The sequence below is a fragment of the Panthera uncia genome, chromosome E3, assembly GCF_023721935.1.
Source record: "Panthera uncia isolate 11264 chromosome E3, Puncia_PCG_1.0, whole genome shotgun sequence".
In the NCBI taxonomy this organism is placed as follows: domain Eukaryota; kingdom Metazoa; phylum Chordata; class Mammalia; order Carnivora; family Felidae; genus Panthera; species Panthera uncia.
In genome coordinates this window covers 26,935,052-26,956,679 of record NC_064815.1, presented here as the reverse complement: position 1 = coordinate 26,956,679, position 21,628 = coordinate 26,935,052, and the positions used below count along the sequence as shown (strand labels likewise).

Below are 21,628 nucleotides of genomic sequence, written 5' to 3'. Positions count from 1 at the left end.
TCCACTCTATATCCTGAAACTATCTATCTACTTGCAGATGTTCTATGCTACATCAGTATGCTTCATTATCACCATCAAAATCGTGACTAATAATAATAGGTGACACTTACTGAGCATCAACCATATTCTTTATCCTTTACATATGTCATCTCACTTAATTCTCCCAGTAAATCTATGAGATAGGTACTTTTTTACACTTGGAGAAATTTAGGCTTAGAGGGACTTAGAGATAATAGGTAACTGATAAATAGTAATTCAGGATTTGAACCCTCCTGATTTTTTTTTTTTATTTTTTTAACGTTTATTTATTTTTGAGACAGAGAGAGACAGAGTATGAATGGGGGAGGGTCAGAGAGGGAGACATAGAATCTGAAGCAGGCTCCAGGCTCTGAGCTGTCAGCACAGAGTCTGATGCGGGGCTTGAACCCATGAACCGTGAGATCATGACCTGAGCCGAAGTCAGACACTTAACAGACTGAACCACCCAGGCGCCCCTGAACCCTCCTGATTTTAAAGTTTACGCTATTAACTATGGTATGCTATATCCCAAAAGTCTAATTCAGTGCTTCACAACCATTTTGATATTATAGCACATGTGGAAAGCACACATTAAAAGTACACATTGAAATACACAGAAAATTCTGTTTCCAGATACTTTGGATTTAAGGACCAGGCCTTTCACAGTGATAGACAACTGAGGGTTGGGAATGGGGAGACATCTAGTCACACAAAAGTCTGAAGAGATTTGTCTCCACACAGTTATGAGCCATTCGTGGCCCAGCAGAGTGCCAAGATTCCTCTTGTGAAGTTGCAATAATTTATACATTTTTTTCCAGTTTACACTTCCACTATTAATACTATTTCTACTAATTAGAAGGAAAATATGTTTGTTTTATCAGCTTAAACTTCTTATAACTCTTCTACCCAGTTTTCTTTAGGCTTAAAGCATATAAGCCATTCTTATTTTTATAACAATTATAACAAGCATTGTACCTCTGGGAGGGTCCTCAGAGGTCATAAAATGCCAATTCACCTTTTTACAGATAAAAAAAATAGGCAAAAAGCAGTTAAGTGATTTTCCCAAAGCCTCAGTGTTAATACATGGTAGAGACAGGATGAACCCAGACTTTTGCCTCTAAATTCTACTAATAACACATCTATTCTTCTCAATGATCTTATTTCTGGCTGTTGGTTTTGAGTAATTTGAAGGCCCTGGACCTGAAACTCAGTCTTCCAACTCTATCATCTCCCATTATAAACAGACACAAAAGTAGCATAAAATGGATCTTATATATGAGATATCTATCTATCTATCTATGTCCCTTTAAAGGTGAAAAACTTAAGACCTTCAAATGACCAAATTATAGTGAACATTTGGTTGCTCAGGGTATAGAGTTCCTCTCTCTAGATCCCAAGGTGAATTCAAAAGGTACTGGGGGCTTGACTTAGTGTGTCCACAGCATGGCTAAATGTATTTTCAAACTATCTTTTGATATTTTTTGTTCCTTGTCTTACTTCTATAAATGTGAATAATTCAGATGTGCTGTTCTGCAGCAACTACCTTTCCTATATATTGAGGGCAACATATTTTTTTCATTGTTTCCATCTTAACTCATCACCACCAACCCCCTAAGTCTATTTACTCTAGGAAAAAAGGAGAGTGGCATATTAAGGAAGAAACACTGCAGCAAATTGGTCTTCTTTCTGATAATTCTAAATAGAAGCTAAAAACTGAATACAGTTAGGCTGAAAATGAATATTAATTTGATCAAAAATGACAAATACATTTTCTTCCAGACTCCAGAATTCTAAAAAAGATCATGAGAAGTCCCTATGAAGGTAATATAAATTACAAGATGAGCTATACTAAAAGGGGAAAAGCAAAATGAAAATTAGCGTATTTGAAATGACAAAATTTGATTTTTTTAAATGTATATCTACCTAATACGCTTAAACTTATCCACAAACTATCTATGGAAGAATACACAAGACACTAACCTCTAGGGAGTAGAACTGGGTGGCTGGGGGTGCTTTTTAATACACCCCCTTCTATATCTCTAGCATTTTGTAACATGCCTATATTACCACTTCAAAAGTGATTTTTTTTAAACTCCAAATTCCTTAAATAGAGTGTTTTGATCCACCTAAAAATGCAAAAATTTTCCAGTATTTAGGTTCAAATCATTATCTAAACCTATACTGACCTCTCTAGGCCAAAGTGTGTTACTGGAGCTCCAACCAACTGGATAAAATCATGGATCCTTAACAAAATAAAGTAAATCTATAAGCAGTGATACATAATAGTTCCCCTTAATCTAGAGTGGAGGATGTGATGAAGAACATTACTTTTAAAGAAAATCTCTAACCTGGTTAATAGAGAAGGAAAAGCCAGGAGTCACTCACTTTATGACAACTCAAGTCTCTGGTCCTCTGTTCCAGATGAATTTTCTCCTTCCACATAAGGAATATTAAAACAAAGCACAAAGAGAGAGAAATATTTTTAAAACCAGACAGTTAATAAGCACACAAAATACCACCAACTTTCATTCTGACTAGCTACTAAATAACTGGGGGCTCTAGAACATTTGAGGGGTTTTGTTTTTGTTTTTACTTCAAATGAAACAGAGAGGGAGAAAATTCAATAAAGTTTTAAGTATGAAAGTAAAAGAACGTTCCATAAGTCAGATCCACCACTCAACATAAGAAAGGAGGATGAATAAGAACAGAAAAAGAACTTAGAAATAATGAATGAAGGGAACAAAGGTAAGGCGAATGAGGTGTTCCAAAAAAGAGTAAGTTTTCTTTCGCTTAGAACACTGAAAGCCATCGGTGATTTTAAGTTGAAATCATCTCCTTCAGCAGTTTTCAAAATGTGATCCAAAGACCTCTGGGGGCCCCCCTCCCTGTTCCAACTGCTTATCTGTATTAGGCTGGATTTTCTCATACATTTCAACCAAAACAAGATATCATAACAGACTGAAATCAGAAACAGATGAAAATCCAGCTGTCTTCTATTAGCCAAACATGAAAGAGACTTGCAAAACTGTAAAACACCACCATTCTTTGCACTAAATTTTCTTTAATTTAGGAAAAATATGTTTTCCATAAAGTTATTTAGGTCAACATATCATTATCATTTACTATTAATTATAACTTATGATTTTAAAATAATTTAAAATTTTCCCCGTTTATTCTAATATGTTAATATCAACATAAATAAAAGAAACATAGCTATTAACCAATCTTTGGAGTCCTTTGTAACTTTTAAGAACACAAGAGGGTTCTGAGACCAATAAGCTTGAGAACTGATCTAGCTAAACAACAATTCAGTCTTGTCAATATTTTCCCAAAACCATTAATCCCCCTCCCCCCACTTAGAATGTGTTCACAAATTTCTCTCTCTTAACTACCCAGTTATTCCCTCTTTATATTGTTCCTGGACTCCTTGGTTGAAGAGAATAAAAGCAAACCTGTTAGAATTGTCCTCAGACACACAGTCCACACAGACTCCATGAACCTAGAAAACTATATTTAAAATCTCCTTTATGCTTGGGCGCCTGGGTGGCTTAGTCAGTTAGGCTTCCAACTCTAGTTCATGATCTTGAGGTTCATGGGTTTTGAGCCCTGCCTCAGGCTTGTTGCTGACAGCTTGGAACCTGGAGCCTGCTTCAGATTCTGTGTCTCTGTCTCTCTCTGCCCTTCCCCCACTCATGCTCTGTCTCTCTCAAATATAAACATAAAAAAAAATTTTTTTTAATCTCCTTTATGCTGAGTCTGATTTCCTTTTGGCAGTAATGTCTAATGGCACGTGGACTCCTGCTTACTTTCATGCCACCATTAAGGGTCTCATACTCTTATCAACTGAGCTAGTCAGGCAACTCATGTCACCATTAAGAACCATAGAGTTTACGGGCGCCTGGGTGGCGCAGTCGGTTGAGCGTCCGACTTCAGCCAGGTCACGATCTCGAGGTCCGTGAGTTCGAGCCCCGCGTCAGGCTCTGGGCTGATGGCTCGGAGCCTGGAACCTGTTTCCGATTCTGTGTCTCCCTCTCTCTCTGCCCCTCCCCCGTTCATGCTCTGTCTCTCTCTCTGTCCCAAAAATAAATAAAAAACGTTGGAAAAAAAAAAAAAAAGGAATGATAGTTATTTAAAAAAAAAAAAAAAAGAACCATAGAGTTTATTTCCTTCCCCCGCCTTTCCTTTTTCTTCTTCCTCAGCAAGCATGATTTCACAAGAGTGTAAAAACAGGATTCCAGCTACTTTCACTACCCATACCTAACGTAACAAGATATTTGCTGTGGTAACTACCTTAACTAAACCTTGTACAGAATCCTATCAATAAATTAATGGGGGAGTGGGGGGGGGGGGTGCCTGGGTCGCTCAGTCAGTTAAGCCCCCCTCTCTAGATTTAGGCTTAGGTCATGACCTCACAGCTCATGAGATTCAAACACCCTCCACCCCACCTCCCCATCCTCACCTCAAGCCTGCTTGGGATTCTCTCTCCCTCTCTGCCCCTCCCCCACACGTGCGCCCACGCAGGCCCTCTCTCAAAATAAATAAGCTCTTTAAAAAATAAATTCATGGTGAACTAAAGCTTATTAGTTCAAAGGGCAAGGAAGCACAAAGATATGGCCACTACGCACCAAAACACAGGCTTTCTTTCCTGAGTGCTGATATTCTAAACCTTGCTGTCTGCCGACGGCAACACTTCCACAGGTGCCCCTTAGCCACCTCACATCCGCCTTTGTGTGTTGTTTTCACATTCCCAGGAACCCCTAAATCCCCGCTCCATCTCCCCTCACATGGGTGCCAAGGTCTGAAACTCTAACTCCGCCTTTCAAACCAGCGGTTAGAACTCTTGGTGATCCCCATTTTCCCTCTTTTCTCTCACCAATTCTCTCTTAAGGGCAGCAATTAATATCGGAGTTACCAGAGTCAAAAGTCCCTGATTCCCCTCAATGGGTAAAACAGTACCTTTCTAGCTTCTCTTCCACCTCAAGAACACCCCGCCCCAGGAGATTATTTCCCTCAGCTTCCCGCCTGCGCCCGCACCCCCACCCCTGGAGGAAGCACCAGGATCCTCATTCCCGCTCACTCCGTCCTTGCCCTCCAGGATATTGGATTACTTTTGTTTGTTGAGGGTAGGTTTGTGGGTGGGGGGGCGTGGAGATGCTAAGGAGGGGTAAGAGTTCGTTGTCAACCTCAACAGAAAACTTCTCCTCAGGAGACAGAGGACTAGCAGAGCCCAGCCCTTTCATCTACAACCAGAGAAGAGCCAGCTACCTTCTGGAGCAAGGAGGGCCTAAAGACGAGGAGCAGAGTGAGCCACTGCAGCAGTTCTGCAAGCCCCCCAACCTCGGCTCAGTTTTCCCGCCAACAAGGAAAGGCGCGAGGCCACGCACAAGCACCGTTCCCACCCCAGGGGAGTGGTCCGGGGACTGAAGCGCAAGCGCAGCTGAAGCTGCTTCTGCGTTTGCGCAGCTGTCATTTCCGCCATCTTCCAACCAGATGACACGTAAAACTACAAATCCCATAATCCTCGGTGGCCTCACTTTCTTAGGCGACGGGAGCAGCGCCTGATCGTTCGTGAAGCACATCTTCCGTTTACTAACTTTTCCGTCTGTCCCATACTGCCTTTTCCTTCCTCCTTTCGTTTCTTGATTCCTAATCTAACTTTTAGTTTCCTCCACCCGCTATATTGATATTTTAGTTGAGACTATCCGCAAGCCCACTCTCGCCTCTCCCGCCTTCTCTGCCACCAGGACCCGCTCCCTAAGCCCTGGCGGCAGGGAGAACGCGCAACCTGTGGAAAGGGCGCCGAATAGCTTCTTCCCCATTGGCCGAGGCAGGGGGCCCAAAGCAGACCAGCCCTCTTCCCCGCCCACACTCGTTTTTATATAAGGCTGCACGAAGACACCGTGTGCTTGGGAAGGCCTGCGTGCGAGGTGGCGGTGGTAGTAGGGGGTGTACTGCTATTGGTGGCCGTGGTGGGCGTCGGGTCGCAGTCCGAGGGCTGGGGGATCGCACACAGGCGTTGGGTGGTGGGAGGGGGTGTTGGTGCCAGGGCTGTTAAGTGTGGAGGCGAAAAGGAGGGCGTGGTGTCCTCAGGTGATCGCGATTGGGGGAAGGCGGAGGAGCGAGAGAACGACTCGGCCGTTTCGGGGGAAGAGGAAGTTGGACAACATCGGCTGTTTTAGTGCCTTTTTTTTTTTTTTTTTCAGTTCAGCAGAGAATATTTCTCAGGGGGGTGAGTTACAATGACTTATTGTATTTCGCTGAGGACAGTTTGTAGGAAAACCGTCTGTACGCTCCTCTCCTTCTCTTCCTCTACTTTTAGGTTTACCCCCTCCGTTCCCTCGGAAGCCTTTCTAAGTAGGTAGGCGGGAGGGGTGGGGGGGGACCAAATATGAATAATTCATGAGGTCCGCCCCGCTCTTTTGGCCACGCCCCTTCGGATCGTGCTGACGCGCTTGCGTGAACCAAATCTGAGGAAGCGACGTAACAGTTCCCGCCTCTAGGGTGGAGGGCGGGGTGTCATCTCCAGCACGTGCTGTTTCTACCCGCGCAAGCCCAAAGGGTGTGCGCAGGCGCTGCCCGCCAGGGGGAGGAAGGAGGCGGGGTAGGGAGGTTGCTGGGTTTAGAGCCGGGCGGAGACCGCTGAGACTCATTCCTCAGGAACAAGGGTCGGGTGTCAAGGAGACCTTTTCACACCAGCTCCCCGTCCCCCGCCTACGGTGGGTGGGATCGCGCGGCAGAGACAAAGGATATCAGTAGGGACGGACATAGCTGCGAAGGGAAGTAGGGTGTCAATTTGGGGTGGTGGGCTTTGGGGAGGGCTGAGGTGGGCTATATTTAAACTCCCAGAGCCGTTAAGTTGGTTCGTACTCTGATGCGCGCGCAACCAGGGTGGTGGCGGAGTGCGCATGCGTGGTTCAGGGGCAAGAGGAACGCGCTCTAGCAGTGCGCGCTCGCGGCGAAGCGGTAGTGGTAGAGGAGAAAGAGCTCGGCGCACGCGCGGTTGACTCCTCGAGTTGTTCCGTTCTCGCGGGCATCTTGTTTTGGTCTCGCGGGCGAGTGGGGCGCGCTTCGGGGGAGGCGCGAGACCAGGCGAGAAGAGCAGAGCTGCGCGCGCACTCGGGGAAGGGGGGGGGAAGAGAGCGGGCTCTAGGGAGGGGGTTAAGCCCCCTAGTCCCCTCTTCGTTGCCCTCGCCTGGGACGGAATAAGGGGAGGAAATGATCGAGATGGCGGCGGAGAAGGAGCCGTTTCTGGTGCCGGCCCCGCCGCCGCCGCCGCTCAAAGATGAGTCGGGCGGAGGGGGCGGCCCCACGGTGCAACCGCACCGAGAGGCCGCCTCCGGGGAGCTCTGCGGCGGGACGCAGCGTGGGCCGGGCCCGCGCGCTCATTCGGCGGGGGCCCCGGCTTCTGGGGCTGGCAAGGAGAGTCCTGGGGCTACATCCACTCGGGGAGGCCAGTCGCAGCAGCATCGAGGGGACAGCCCCCAGGCGCAGTCGCACGGGGAGGCCCGCTTGTCCGATCCCCACGGGCGAGCCGCTCCCCCTGACGTCGGGGAGGAGCGACGGGGAGGGGGCGGAACAGAACTGGGTCCCCCTGCCCCTCCTCGGCCCCGAAATGGCTATCAGCCCCACCGGCCCCCTGGGGGAGGTGGGGGCAAAAGGAGAAATAGTTGTAATGTAGGAGGGGGTGGTGGAGGCTTCAAACATCCAGCCTTCAAGAGGCGCAGGCGGGTTAATTCGGACTGTGATTCTGTGTTACCCTCCAACTTTCTCCTGGGAGGCAATATCTTTGATCCACTGAACCTGAATAGTCTCCTGGATGAGGAAGTGAGCCGCGCACTCAATGCAGAGACCCCTAAGTCATCTCCACTTCCGGCCAAGGGGCGAGATCCAGTGGAGATCCTCATCCCCAAAGATATTACTGACCCGCTCAGTCTCAATACTTGCACTGATGAGGCCCAGGTAGTACTTGCATCGCCACTCAAGACTGGTCGGAAGCGGCATAGACACCGGGGACAGCACCACCAGCAGCAGCAGGCATCTGGAGGGAATGATAGCCACTCTGTACTTCCCACAGCCCCCCTCACTCCCTCACTCCATGGGGAGGGCGCCACACAGCAGCAGCGGCATAGGGGCCAGAACCGGGATGCCCCCCAGCCCTATGAACTCAACACAGCCATCAACTGCAGGGATGAGGTCGTGTCTCCCCTTCCATCTGCCCTACAGGGTCCCTCAGGCTCCCTTTCAGCCCCTCCAGCTGCCTCAGTTACCTCTGCACCCCCGTCTTCCTCCTCACGACATCGCAAACGTCGCAGGACTTCCAGCAAGTCAGAGGCAGGGGCCAGGGGTGGAGGCCAGGTTCCCAAGGAAAAGGGCCGGGGGAGTGGGGGAGGCCGCCACCACCACCACCTCTACCCACTACCTGCAGCAATCTTCAAAAAGCAACAGTGCAAGTTCCAGTATGGGAATTATTGCAAGTACTATGGTTACCGCAATCCTTCCTGTGAGGATGGGCGCCTGCGAGTGTTGAAGCCTGAGTGGTTTCGGGGTCGGGACGTCCTAGATCTGGGCTGCAATGTGGGCCACCTGACCCTGAGCATTGCCTGTAAGTGGGGCCCATCCCTCATGGTGGGCCTGGATATCGATTCCCGGCTCATCCACTCTGCCCGCCAAAACATCCGACACTACCTGTCAGAGGAGCTGCGTCTGCCACCCCAGACTTCTGAGGGGGACCCAGGGGCAGAGAGTGAGGAAGGGACCACAACCGTCCGAAAGAGAAGCTGCTTCCCAGCCTCACTGACAGCTAGCCGGGGTCCCATTGCTGCACCCCAAGTGCCCTTGGATGGAGCAGACACATCAGTCTTCCCCAACAATGTTGTCTTCGTCACGGTAAGGGGGTCTGAAGGCTCTTGGGATAGGGGCCAGGTGTGAAGATGAGATTAAATAGGAACAAAACAGAGGAAAGTTATGACCCAGAGGGATTTCTGCATGCACTCCTTGCTGGGAGAACCAGATCAAGAGAGGGGTCTGAATCTGTGACTGCCTCTGCCGAGTGGCACTTTCCTATAATCTGGAAAGCTGGGGGCTCTACCTGGGCTCCTTTGTCATGACTGCTGGCCCCAAGATGGGGTCTGACTCCTTTTGCCCTGCTCCCAGCCTGGCCTGTAATCCAGACCAGTCCACTTTCCCCTGAGGGCTATTGCCAATGCTCACTAGTAGAAGATTTGGTCCAGACCGAAAGTTTGCTCTCCAACCCACTGAATGAAGGTGCATGAAGGGATAGGTGTCAGACATGGAATGTCTTGGGGTGGGAGGAGGAGGAGGGTAGTGGCTAATATTTTGAGAGGGACTTAGATCCAGATTTGGTTGAAGAGTGTTGGTGATCAGGACCCTAAGTGTCTTGGCCTTAGATCATCTCATGTTGACCCTAGATGGTGGAATGGGGAAGAGTCAAAGTCCTCTGCAGGAGGAGGGGGGTATTGTGTCTTCAGTGTCTGTCTCCTGACTGCACATAGCTCTCCATAAAACATTCCAGTTAGGCCGTCTGCAGGAACAGTTGGCAGTGTGTTGGGTTAAGCCTGCAAGAATGGACTTTGCAGAGGGTGTTGATGAGCTTATCATCTAGAAAAGGTTTCCTAAGGGATGGGGCTCTTCACTTCTCTCAGAGAAAGGAAACAGGCCTGGAACTCTGCCAGCTTCAACTACAGGGAAGGAACTACAGGTTCCCTTTCAAACCTGAGTTAGGTCCTTTTACAACGTTGAGTCACTCAGCTGACTTGAGTGGTCTCCCAGATCAATGTTTGTGGGGTGGGAATAAGTACTGGATGGGGTCTCCAGAGAACCTGTGTTTTTTCTGTGAAGTTTCACACCAGTTTTGGGGACCTTGTGGGTAATTTGCTCAGTTTAAAATTATTCAGGCTCCTTTTTTATGTTTGGCTTACCACCAACAGAAAAGGGCAGGAGGGTGGAAAGCAAGAAAATGAGACTTGGGGCCCCCAAGCTGGCTCAGTCGATACAGCATGGGACTCTTGGTCTCCAGGTTGTGAGTTCAAGCCCCATGTTGGACGTGAAGCCTACCTAAAGTTAAAGAAAAAAAAAAAAAAAGCTTGGGGAGGGGGGCGGTGCCTGGGTGGCTCAGTCAGTTAAAGTCTGACTCTGGAATTTGGCTCAGGTCATGATCTCACAGTTTGTGAGTTCAAGCCCCGTGTTGGGCTCTGTGCTGGCAGTGCAGAACCTGCTTGTGATTCTCTCTCTCCCTCTCTCTCTCTCTGCCCCTCCCTGCTCGCTCTCTCTCTCTCTCCCTCCCTTTCTCTCTCAAAATAAATAAACTTTACAAAAAGAAAAAAAGAAAATGAGACTCAAAGAGGGCACCATTTGGGAGTTAGTCTCACAAGTGTCAGAGAAGATTGTGGCCAAGGGCTAAGGTGAGGCTGTAGGACTTTCTGTCTTAGAGGCTACAGGGTGGGTTGTGTGGGGGCAGTGGTTCTTTTATTGCCTCTGTTGACCTTGCTCCCAATTCTTGCCCTCAGGGTAACTATGTCCTGGATCGAGATGAGCTGGTGGAGGCCCAAACACCCGAGTATGATGTCGTGCTCTGCCTCAGCCTCACCAAGTGGGTGCACCTGAATTGGGGAGATGAGGGGCTAAAGCGCATGTTTCGCAGGATCTACCGGCATCTACGTCCTGGGGGCATCCTGGTCTTAGAACCCCAACCTTGGTCATCTTATGGCAAGAGAAAGACTCTCTCGGTGAGTTGGGATTTTGGTGGAAATTGGGATATCCTTCCTTTAGTTGAGACAAGAAAGGCCTCAAGGAAGCAGAAAGAGAAGTACTTTCTGAACAAGGTGAATAGGCCCCCTGGGTGGGCATCATTCCACGCCAGGGAAAAGCCAGCAAACTAAAGTGGTCCCCTGCCCTTCTCCCTAGGAAACAATCTATAAGAACTACTATCGAATCCAGCTGAGGCCAGAGCAGTTCACTTCCTACCTGACCTCCCCAGAGGTGGGCTTCTCCAGCTATGAGCTTGTGGCTACACCCCACAACACCTCCAGAGGTAAGGTTGGCTGATTTGGTGAGAATGGGGAGGGATGTCGAGGCTGGCCCTGAAAGAAAGCTACAGACCCTGTGGAGTCTTGAAGTCCTGCCAACCCCTACTAATTGCATACTCTCTCCTCAGGCTTCCAGCGTTCTGTGTACCTGTTCCACAAGGCCCGTTCCCCCAGCCACTAAGTGGCCCCCTGAACAGAAAGTGTGAAGAAGCTACCCACTGCTCTTAAGGACCTGGGGGAAAAGGAAAGTACCCCAAGGTCTTTCCTTTCTGGCTCCAAAAATCGTTTCCTTTCTCGGATCTGCAAAGAAAGCTTCTCCTATGTTGCTGCCCCAGCCTCCTCCCTCCACCTCTGCAGCAAGCCCATCCGTGCTGGAGTTACCGACATCTTCATCTCCACCCTTCCCCACCACCCCCCAGCTTACTGGGCTGGATGGCATGGACTGTTTGCTGACCTGTTCTCCTCGGGTATGGGAGGTGGGGGGTATCAAGTTCTCTAGCCTCTTCCTTCTGTTCTCCAAAGGAGATTCCCATTTCTCCTCAGCCCTTGTCCCTAGCTGCGTTTCAGTGGACCACAGATAGATGGACTGAGGGTTAAGAGGGGGAAGTTTGGCAGGGAAGCATGCAGGTACTGTGAAAATAGTTCCCTCTGCTGACCCCCATTGGGAGAGGGGGTTGGGTCTGGAATGTAAGAACAGCACAATAAATTGATGTTCAGGGCAGTGGCCCCCACACTGGTTTCTGGCACTTTCTAGCTGGTGGGGAAGGGATGGTGCCACCCAGTAGAACCTGTGCTTCCTCTGCCCAAACTAGAGTCACAAGGAAGAGGACAGAGTTTTCAGTGAGTGTTGAATGCTAGTGACATCCACACACAGAACTCTAGTCTGGAAGAAGGGGTATAATATGAATTCTTAAGTGGAAATTGAGAAAAGAGGCCATCTCCCCTCCCCAAAAAATCTCACTGACAAAAATTATTTTGTGGGAGCTTTGGACAGAGGCAAATTTACAACTTAGGAAGAATGAACAGTGGAGTTGAAGTAGAACTAGAAAAAAGGCAGTATGGACCAGACTGCCCACCTGCTCCAGGATTACCCACCCACCTGTGTTGTAATGTGCAACTAGATGAATAGGCAATTTAACATGAAGCTCTTTAGCAGCTTGTCAAGCTGTTTCTGGAACTTGGAATATTCATTCAACAACTACTGAGCACTCGTGGATGTGGTGAAACAAGCTGAGAAGGCTCTAAGAGGCAGAAGCAAGGAATTAATTTAAATAACTGGGTGTGAATGGCTAGTTGCCTTGCAGGCTCCTTGAGCCTTTAGGGAAGAAGGCCTCCCTAAAGGGTTACAGACTGAGACCCACATGTTCAAGTGACCCGAAATAAGTAGCGCAAAGGAACAAATGCAGTGTCTGCGACTGAAGGGGGTGGGGAGGGTGGGAGTGTTAACTTGCTAGCACTACCAAGTTCCTAAAAGACCAAAAACTTGACTTCCAGACAGCTTCCAACCTGAGGCTTGACCTCATTTTAAGGCTCCCAAGAAGAGTCCCATTTGTTAGCAAAGCCACTTTATTCTGAAAAAGTTTTTAACACAAATATACGAACTAGCAATCCCGGGAGCCTTCACGTCTACGCTTCCCATCGCCTCAGTGTCCGGTGCATGAGGAAGGTATCTTCTGGAGGGCGGGGCCGGAGTTGGAGACGCAGAGGAGGCAGACCGTCCACGGTCAGGTGTGGAGACTCATAAAATAATGTTTCTGGGTCACAAAGGATGGTCATGTCTGGCCCTGGCCCAGGTGGCTCCTGTTGGGAATTGGGAGCCCAAAGTGAGGTTACACTCGGGAAGGGGAGGAGGGCACAAGGCCGAACCTCAAGCCCAGGTCCCTCACCTTTGGGGGCGGGGCTCGGGCCTGCGGTGGTAGGAGCGCCAGTTTCTCCCTCAGCGCCGCGTTCAGAACCTGTTCCTCCGGCACCTGCAGGCTCACCAGGTCTCGGAAGAGCCGCTTGGAGCGCGGCACGTTCAGCCCTGAGACCGCAGGGGGAGCGGAGGTGAGCGGCGCCTCTCAACCCCACTCCCGCGCCCCGCCGGCCGTCTCTCTCTCTCACCCTCGGCCACGCTCTCCTCCAGGCCGCAGCGGGTCTGGAACGACTTTCTCAGCTGTTCCTCCACGGCCTTCGCGGCATCGAACTGGCCCTCGGCTGCAGCCCGCGCGGCCTGCAACTCGAGACTCAACGCCAGGCTGCTCTGCTGCGCGGGCGCCCCCAGGTCCTGCGGCGCCGAGAGCTTCTCGCTGGGTGCGGCGGCGGCCAGCAGCGGCTCGGACCGCACAGGGGAGAGCGGTGCCAAGCGAAAGCGTACCTGGGAGCAGAGAGTGGGGCGGTGAAGAGGCGGGCGCGGGCTCGTCTGCGGGCTGGCGGGCAGGCCTTCCTCCAGCTCACCTGCCGCCCCTTGCGGGCCCCGCCCCGCCGGTCCGCCCGCCCCTTCCGCCGCCCAGGGCTGCAGGTCGGCCGTTCGGGGGTCTCGGACCGCGGGCTCAGGCTCAGGCTCAAATCCAGGCCAGGCTCGGGAACAGGGGCTCTGGGCTCCGGGGCGCGGGGTTCCGGGGGTGGCCCTGGGGCCGCCACGGCCTCCTCCCCTTCGACCAATTCCAGCCCTGGCTCCTCACAGCCCATCATCTTGGTCTGGCTACCAGAGTGCAAGGTCTCTGGAGGCCAGGGGTCACAGAACACAAACTCACCGCCCCTCTCCCCCGCCCCTCCCCTTCCAGACGTCGCTACCGGAAACCGCTTGCCCCTACCCAAACGGGGCGGAAAGACCAGCCCCTGCCCCACCCCATCGGCTCTTCTAAGCGTCATTTCCGTTACTCCCCTCCCTGTCTCCCCGAGGCCTTCCGCCCACAAAACCTCGGCCCCACCCCTAAGCCAAAGTTTCAGAGCTGGAGCCCGCGGAGGCCCTACGGGTCCTCACGAGGACCATTTCTTCTTTGGAAACCTGGATGTGGCGTCTTTTTCCTGCCGTCTTGATCTGACTTCTGCTCGAAGCCGGAGTGTGCGTGTGTCAAGTCTTTTATGCCAAATGGGACAGCTTTAACTGAACGGTCAGGCGCCCTCACGTCGGCCCTCCCTACTCGGTGCCTTCACGGCATCTCCGTGTGTTTCGTCGCCTGCCAACTGCGACGGGAGCTTCCCAGTATGAGTGAGGGAGAAGCTCTCTGACCCCCCAGACCCGGCTTCTTCCCGGGACTCTGGGCGTTCATGATTGCCTCGGCAAGAACTGCCTCGTTCAGCCTTGCAGCCGTTTGTGACTTTTTCCCCTTCGAGGGCTCTCTAAAATATTCGTCTCTTTAAAATTGGTGTCTGTAGGGGCGCGACCCACTCTTGATTTCGACCCAGGTCATGATCCCACGGTTGTGGGATCCAGCAGGGGTGGGGCTCTCCGCTGAGTGTGGAGCTGCTTGAGATTCTCTCTCTCTCCCTCTGCCCCTCTCCCCTCCTCGCGCACAGTCTCTCTCTCTCTCTCTCTCTCTCTCTCTCTCTCTGTCTCTCTCTCTCTCTCTCTCTCTCTTAAATAAAAAATAAATAAATAAAAATAGTTACCTGTATGTTGAGTACAGTTTTTAAAAAGAAAAAAAAAAAAAAGGCTCGGGGGATTGCAGGGCAGGAGACTGGATCGCTTGCCCGTTTCCTGTGTTCCTTGGGGCAGGTCCTCTCAGTTCTGTGAGCCTCTTTTGTCTTGTGTGAAATGTGCTAAGTTGGGCTCATGACTCTTGAGGTTCTCCCCAGATGGGTTATTACTCCGTCAACAGGCAGTTTGTGTGCCACTTTGCAGTTTGAGTGTTTTCACATGCTTTATCGTACTGAAAACTGCTGTGGAAGAAGGCATAGATAGCTACGTGCATTAAAAAAAAAGAAAGAAAAAAATGTTTCTGAGGATCTCAGGGGTGAAACACTAGAGGCTATCCTGTCTTCAGCAGGAAAGTATACAAATTCCTCTACTATTCATTTGTGACAGGGAGTGGGGAGGTACAAATGTAAATTCCTGCGTTTTTTTTAAGTGGAAATATAACTCAAAAACTTTGTAAGAAGGAGCGAACAAAATGAAAGCAAAAGAGGCTAGACTTTGATATACTTTGTTTTGTGTGTTTGACTTTGAAGCCTATGTTTTCCATAGCTATATGACAAAAATTAATTTTTAAAACTCAGCCCCTATGGGGCATCTGGGTGGCTCAGTCCCTTAAGGTCAGACTCTTGATTCCGGCTCAGGTCATGATGTAACAGTGAGTTTAAGCCCCGCATCCGGCTCTCTACTGTCAGCACAGAGCCTGCTTTGGATCCTCTGTCCCCATCTCTCTCTGCCCCTCCCCTGCTCATGCTCGCTCTCTTTCTCTCAAAAAATAAAAAATATTTTTTAAAAATCCCTAAAAGTTAAAAGTAAAATGAAATAAATGAACCTAAATGTGTTTCTACATGGTGGCCTAACTTAATACGGAAGGGAGCTTTTCTGAATGACTTGAAAACACATAAATTTAACTGTACATCCCAAAGATCTACCCTAAGGACAAAATTAACTGCCATTAAAAACAAAACAAAACAAAACAAAACAAAAAACACCTGCCCTAAAACCTTAAGTTATATTCAGTAGTCATGTGGGAAATAGGTAAAAATGTGTAGGACAAAACATACTTATGTTAATAGTATCAGAACTGGAATTTTCACCTAGTAGAAAAGAGATACATATGTAAAATCAATGATGTCATGCAAATTCTCTGCCATATTGAATTTAGGAAGTATCTTATGAACCCCTGGTATATTGTAGTTTAAATCGAAAAGCGTATCCTAGTTCTGTCCACTGAAAAGCCGTTAGAAACAATGATGGACCCAGTAAGCACCCATGGCCCCCAGAATGTGGTAGCTAATTCCATAGCCCTGAGCACTTCAAAACTCATATACATGGTTATAGCAGCTTTATTCATAATAGCCAAGAACTTGAAACAACCCAAATGTCCTTCACCAGGTAAATAGTTAAATTACGGAGGTGCCTGGGGGGCTCGGTTGGTTAAGTGACCAACTTCGTCTCAGGTCGTGATCTCCCGGTTCATGAATTCGGCCCCACATTGGGCTGTCTGCTATCAGCCTAAATAAATAAACAAACAAACAAATAAATGTTAAACTATCGTATATCCATACTATAGAATGCTACTCAGCAATCAAAAGGAACATACTATTGGTACGCAACAACTTGGATGAATTAGCTAGGTTATGCTGAGCCAAAAAAATTGTAATAAAAGCTGGGGTGCCTGGGTGGCTCAGTCGGTTAAGCATCCGACTTCAGCTCAGCTCATGATCTCACGGTTTGTGGGTTTGAGCCCCACGTTGGGCTCTGTGCTGACAGCTCGGAGCCTAGAGCCTGCTTCAGATTCTGTGTCTCCCTCTCTTTCTGCCCCTCCTCTCTCAAAAATAAATGAACATTTTTAAAAATGCATCAAAATCTCCTGGATGGCATGTTAAAACACAGAATGCCAGGCTCCAGCAAAGAGTTTCTGATCCAGTAGGTCTGTAGTATGGCCCAAGAAACTGAACTTTAAAAATTTTTATTTTATTATTTTTTTTAACGTTTATATATTTTTGAGAGAGAGAGAGACAGAGCATGAGCCAAGAAGGGGCAGAGAGAGAGAGGGAGACACAGAATCCGAAGCAGGCTCCAGGCTCGGAGCTGTCAGCACAGAGCCCGACACGAGGCTTGAACCCACAAACCGTGAGATCATGACCTGAGCCGAAGTCGGACGCTTAACCGACTGAGCCGCCCAGGCGCTCCCCCCAAGAAATTGCATTTCTAATAAACTCCCAGATGATGTTAATGCTGCTGGCCCTAGCCCACATTTTGAGAACCACAACTGGTAAGTGGTGATGTCTCAGCCTACCTCGGCCCCAGGGCCTGACTACCCAGGCTCTTACCCATAACCCCTAGTGCTCCCCAACCTGCAAGTGGGGCAGGTGGCATAAAAGAGGTCTTTGGGCAAATACTATTTGGGATGTACAACTTGGGGAGAAATGTGGCAGTTCCCCCAGACTTCGCTGCTCCCCCCTCCCACTCCCAGGTAGGCCCACCCAGAAGCTACTGAGCCCTTGGCCTAGGGCTAGTCCTGGGCCCTCTCCTACTTCTCAACTCCTTTCCTGGCTGATTTCCACAGCTCCTAGACCAAGCGATCAACAACTGTGAGTGTGCGCATTTGGGTGAAGGGTGGTGTAGGAGGCTGAATAATGACCTCCCAGAGTCATGAGGCCCAATCCCAAGTCTCCTTAAAAGAGGGAGGCAGCAAAGAGGAGACAATGTGAGAGAGGTCAGAGTGGCCACCAGAGGCTGGACGAAAGCAAAGAATGGATTCTCCTCCGGAGCCTCTGGAGGGAGCACAGCTCTCCTTGCACCTTGATTTTGGCTCAGGGAAACTAATTTCAGACTTCTGACCTCCAGAACCATGAGAGAATGAATTTATGTTGTTTTAAGGCACTGAGTGTGTGGTAACTTGTTATGGCAGCCCCAGAAAACTAATACAGTTGGGGGAAAAGTCTGGGCAGCACCTCGGGCTTGGGTCACCGTGTTCCCCAGGATCTCACCCACACTCTCACCTTGGCAGCATCCCGATCCCTTGGAGGGCTGAGATTGGAGGCCCCTTGGTGAGAAGGATCTGGTCATGAAGGACCATCTTGTCCTGAGAAGGCTTCCCCAGGCTCCAGAGAGTTACCAAGGGAAACAGGTAAAGACAGGAGGAGGAAGAGTGGGACGCGGGAGACAGACAGGTGGTGTATTGGAGGCACTGGGGAGGGAAGCCTGGTGTTGGCATTATAGAGGAATGACTCACTGGGGCCCCTCCATGTAGGGAAAGGGATGGGGGCCATATCAGCACAGAGGGAGGGGCCATTAGGGGAAGTCTTGTGCGAAGAAGTTAATGGTGAGGGTCTCTGTCCAGCAATGCCCATCCAACGGCCTCCAACATCTCAAGGTCCAGGGAGTGGCCACACAGCTGGTCACTGATCATGTCCAAAGCATCAGGCAACCATGGCAACCAGGAAGCGTGCTCAAGAAACTGAGGCCTTAGACACTGAGTTTTAGGAGACCAAAACCTGGGCTGCTAGCAGAGCCCTAGGAATTAGGACCCAGCCCCCACACCCCACCCCTGACAAGCTCCTCTCTGCCATGCACTGTGTCAGTCCTTAACCCAAGAAAACCCCCAAATGCCCAGCACATTTCCTATCTGCATCCTAGGCTGAAGAAAGGCATGTTGCTCTGGCACCAATGAGCTGAGCAAAGATCTGGAATTGGGTTGGTTCTAGGCTGGAGGGATTGAGGAGCCACAAGCAGGAACCAGGTAGTCCAGCAGGAAGTGAACTTGGCAGAGAAAGAGGCCTTCCACACTGCTGTCGCCAAAGATGTGCCTGTGGGCACAGATATCACATCTGCTGCCCCAGGTCCATAGTCCACGCTTGGGGACAGAGAGAGGAATAGGAGGGACTCACATCCCAGAGAGGACTGAGCCTGGGTCCAGAAGCCAAAGGACTCCCCCCCACCCCCACCCCCTCCAGCAACACCATCTCTTTCCTCTTTAGGCCTTAGTCTTCTCATTATTAAAAGTGGAGGTACTGTATTAGTTGATCTCTGAGCAGCTTCTGTTCCAGGCAGTACATCCCCTCCCCCAAACACCACACACACACACACACACACACACACACACACACACACAGTTCAGTCTTTTGCCACCACCCAGGGTTCAGTCTTTTGCCACCACCCAGGGGCTGGTCCCCTCCCCTTGGCATCTCCTGCAACCAGCCCCTTCCTCTCTCCTTCCCAAGACTCTCACTTCTCCCCAGGACTCTAGCATCTCCCCTCCCCACCAGCCATGGCAGTCTCCCCAGCCAGCCCCCAGCCAGCAGTGGCAATTCAGGATGACTGGATAGATGTGTCCGACCAGCCAGGCCTACCAGGCACCGCAGGAAGCAGTGAGTATCCTGATGCAACTTAAAAGTGGCAGGTCTGAGGATGGATGCTGGAGATCCACTGCTTCTTGGCAAAAGAGAAAACCCTAGAAGCAGAAAGTGGGTGCAGTGAGAGCTGGAGCGGTGGAGCAGGTCAGATCTCCTGCCGGGAGCAAGCTCCGTGCTTTGGGAGTCATCCAGCGAGCAAGGAACTGAGGTAACAGGGCACAGGTCAAATGGAGGAACAGGAGAAGCCCTGGAATGGGAAGCCATCATTCCAAGAGAGCCCCACATGGCCCGAAGCTAAGCTGGGACATTGGGCACCAAGACCAGGGTTCCCCAATCTGATCAAAATCTCCTCTTCCTTCTCTACCTTCAGGCCAGTGGTCCCAGCTCAGGGTGTTCCCCCTTACCCAATGCAGCCTAGATATCTCTCCCCTCCTCCACTTCCAAGAGACTGGTCCTCCATATCCTTCTCTTCCTCTTCTCTAGATCCTAGGCCAGCTTCTATCACTCCACTCCCAGCATCATCTCTGCCCCACTTGGCGCTGGAGGCATCCATGCAGTGAGCTGGATGTTCCTGAGACCATATCCATCCTCTCCAGATCTTCTCTTTCCACCCTCAAATCTGCAGGGTGCCCAGTGTGGTTCTGGGAGGGTGGGGGGAGTCCTCTTCATAGCCCTTATAATATCAGCTTGGAGGATCAACATGCCTGGTTCATAGGGCTCATCCACTTGTCCTGTACTCCCCAGAAATCCCACCAGGAAAATCTCATCTTGCTTACAAGACACTCTCACCTGCAAGGGGTAGTTATGCTTTGGCCGATGAGGTGACCCCCAACACACACACATGTAAGCATGTACTTGTTAACAGGTACAGGTCCCACTGAGGAGCAGCATCAGGTCATGTCACAGAGCACTGTCCATCAGAAGAGAGTAGATCCCTTGGGCCAGGCTCTATGAAGACCTCCATGGTCCTGTAGAAAGCCAAATCCGGTGTAGGATGGCAGATGCACCTGCTGGGAAGAGGAGGAACAAACTTGGAGAGATGGTGCAGGGACACTGGGGCAGCCCACAAGGCAATTTTGTGCAAATTAGAAAAATGTGCCCCTTTCCTGAAGCCCTTTACTGCTATGTGGTGAAAAATTGCCCTAATGGTTCCATACATGTCTGTTGATTGTAGAGTTGTGCAGTGCACAACCTACACAACAGTAACCGTTGGCCCTGGAGGACGGAGGAGGGGGCTCCTCGAGAGAGAAGGAGGAGGGGCCCCTAGGTTCAGTCAGGGAAATGGGGAAAGCAGTGATCAGTGACATCCAATATCACTAACTGTGGGATCTTAGAGGTGTTACTGAACTCCTCTAAACCACAATTTACTGATTTGGAAACCAGCAGTGATGGCCTTAGGGCCTAAGAGACGGTCTGCCTTCAGGACTAAATGAGGTGATGGATGCAAAGCTCTGTTAGGCATGAAGTGCGAGCTCCGGTGATGGTGGACATGGCAGCAAGAACAGTAGAGCAAGAGGGCGAGAGAGGCTAGCTGTTCCCGGGCAGGGGACAGGTTTCACTAGCTTGTTGAGAAGGGTGTGTGTGTGTGTGTGTGTGTGTGTGTGTGTGTGTGTTGTGTTGTTGTTTTGGCTTTATTTGAGAGCGCGCGCGCGCGCGAGAGAGAGAGAGAGAGAGAGAGCTGGGGGTGTGGAGGGGTGGGGGGTTGGAGCGAGGGGCTCGATCCCAGAACCCTGGGATCAAGACCTGAGCCGAAATCAAGCCTCAAGACGCTCAACCCAAGCCCGGAATTGTTTTAACTAGAAATTAACTGTCCGGTGGAACCAGTGTCCAACGGCCGAAGTTACCACGGTGGGCGGACCCCGAGGACACAGGGCAGGGGCTCCGTAGGGGCCGCGGCGAGGAGGGGCAGGGGCTCGGGTCTGAGGCTCACACAGGGACGCCTCCCTGTTCGCGGACACTGCCAGGAGGCCCTCCCGCCCCTCCGCCGCCGTGGCCGCCGCCCCTCCAGGCCGCTGCCAGCTCCTACCCTGGGGCCGAGAGAGGCGCGGCGAGAGGGCGGTGGCAAAGCCTCGGCGGATCGGGCGTCCGCGCACGCCAGCGCCACCTGGAGCTCAGGAGAGCGAGGTGGCGGATCGCGCAGGTCCCCCAGCTCGGCGGCCGGCGTGGTGCCGCGCTGTCGTCCCACCCGGACATCCCACCCGGAGCTTGGTGCCCTGGGGCCGGGTCTCCCCGCACCTACACCAGTTGGACCGAGGGAGGAGGCGGCAGAGACCCCCGGGGCGGCCAGGGCCTCAGGGGTTGTGGGGTGACGTCACGGGCTTGGGCCGGTGGCCAGGTTTGGCACGCACTGCCTTCATTGTGTACCCTTCCTATCCTTTCCTCAGTGACTTCAGGGTAAAGTGCAAATTCCTTCAGTTTCCAGCTTTATATCACCTTTCCCACCCAAAGGAAGTCCCCAGGACCCCCGGCTGGAGCCTTCAACTACCCAAGGGGCCTTCCATGACCTTTCCCCAGGGCAGCTTCTGGTGCACGGCCCGCCCCCCCCCCCCCCCCCCCCCCCTACCCTGAACTCACCCAGGAAAGGATAC

The 21,628-nt window shown here is 50.8% G+C and overlaps 3 protein-coding genes and 1 long non-coding RNA gene across 10 annotated transcripts in view; 1 reads left to right on the top strand and 3 right to left on the bottom strand.

Moving 5' to 3' along the window:
* ZCWPW1 (zinc finger CW-type and PWWP domain containing 1) overlaps positions 1–5,853 on the bottom strand; it is a 32,481-nt gene extending 26,628 nt beyond the window's left edge. The window contains exons 1-2 of one of the 4 annotated variants that reach the window (XM_049638864.1): positions 5,553–5,853; positions 2,367–2,451 (exon numbers count right to left, since the gene is read on the bottom strand). The gene's annotated coding sequence lies outside the window, so the exon portion shown is untranslated. Of the gene's footprint in view, positions 1–2,366; positions 2,452–5,283; positions 5,490–5,552 lie in introns of those variants that run through there. The other 3 variants (XM_049638865.1, XM_049638863.1, XM_049638862.1) reach the window with 3 other exon arrangements.
* A 64-nt stretch (positions 5,854–5,917) lies between these two features.
* On the top strand, positions 5,918–11,796 carry MEPCE (methylphosphate capping enzyme). Of its 2 annotated transcripts, XM_049638861.1 has the most exons (5): positions 5,929–8,904; positions 10,545–10,594; positions 10,679–10,763; positions 10,942–11,068; positions 11,192–11,796. In XM_049638861.1, the coding sequence occupies exons 1-5, from the start codon at positions 7,234–7,236 to the stop codon at positions 11,242–11,244; spliced, it is 1,986 nt and encodes a 661-aa protein (XP_049494818.1). In that variant the 5' UTR covers positions 5,929–7,233; the 3' UTR covers positions 11,245–11,796. The 2 variants fall into 2 exon arrangements, with proteins under 2 accessions (XP_049494817.1, XP_049494818.1); XM_049638860.1 differs by having other exon boundaries at positions 5,918–8,904; positions 10,545–10,763.
* Positions 11,797–12,611: 815 nt separating this feature from the next.
* PPP1R35 (protein phosphatase 1 regulatory subunit 35) lies at positions 12,612–13,829 on the bottom strand. Of its 2 annotated transcripts, XM_049638868.1 has the most exons (4): positions 13,500–13,817; positions 13,167–13,419; positions 12,950–13,086; positions 12,612–12,863 (listed from the first exon to the last, which is right to left on the bottom strand). In XM_049638868.1, exons 1-4 carry the CDS (start codon positions 13,734–13,736, stop codon positions 12,690–12,692), a joined length of 801 nt encoding a protein of 266 aa, XP_049494825.1. In that variant the 5' UTR covers positions 13,737–13,817; the 3' UTR covers positions 12,612–12,689. The 2 variants fall into 2 exon arrangements, with proteins under 2 accessions (XP_049494825.1, XP_049494826.1); XM_049638869.1 differs by lacking the exon at positions 12,950–13,086 and having other exon boundaries at positions 12,715–12,863; positions 13,500–13,829.
* Positions 13,830–15,754: 1,925 nt separating this feature from the next.
* The window catches only part of LOC125928249 (uncharacterized), a 14,161-nt gene continuing 8,287 nt past the window's right edge, over positions 15,755–21,628 (bottom strand). Inside the window, exons 5-8 of one of the 2 annotated variants that reach the window (XR_007459603.1) lie at positions 19,830–20,050; positions 19,038–19,138; positions 17,688–18,494; positions 15,755–16,194 (exon numbers count right to left, since the gene is read on the bottom strand). This is a non-coding gene — a long non-coding RNA (uncharacterized LOC125928249). The remainder of the gene's footprint in view (positions 16,195–17,687; positions 18,495–19,037; positions 19,139–19,829; positions 20,051–21,628) is intronic. The other variant, XR_007459604.1, reaches the window with a different exon arrangement.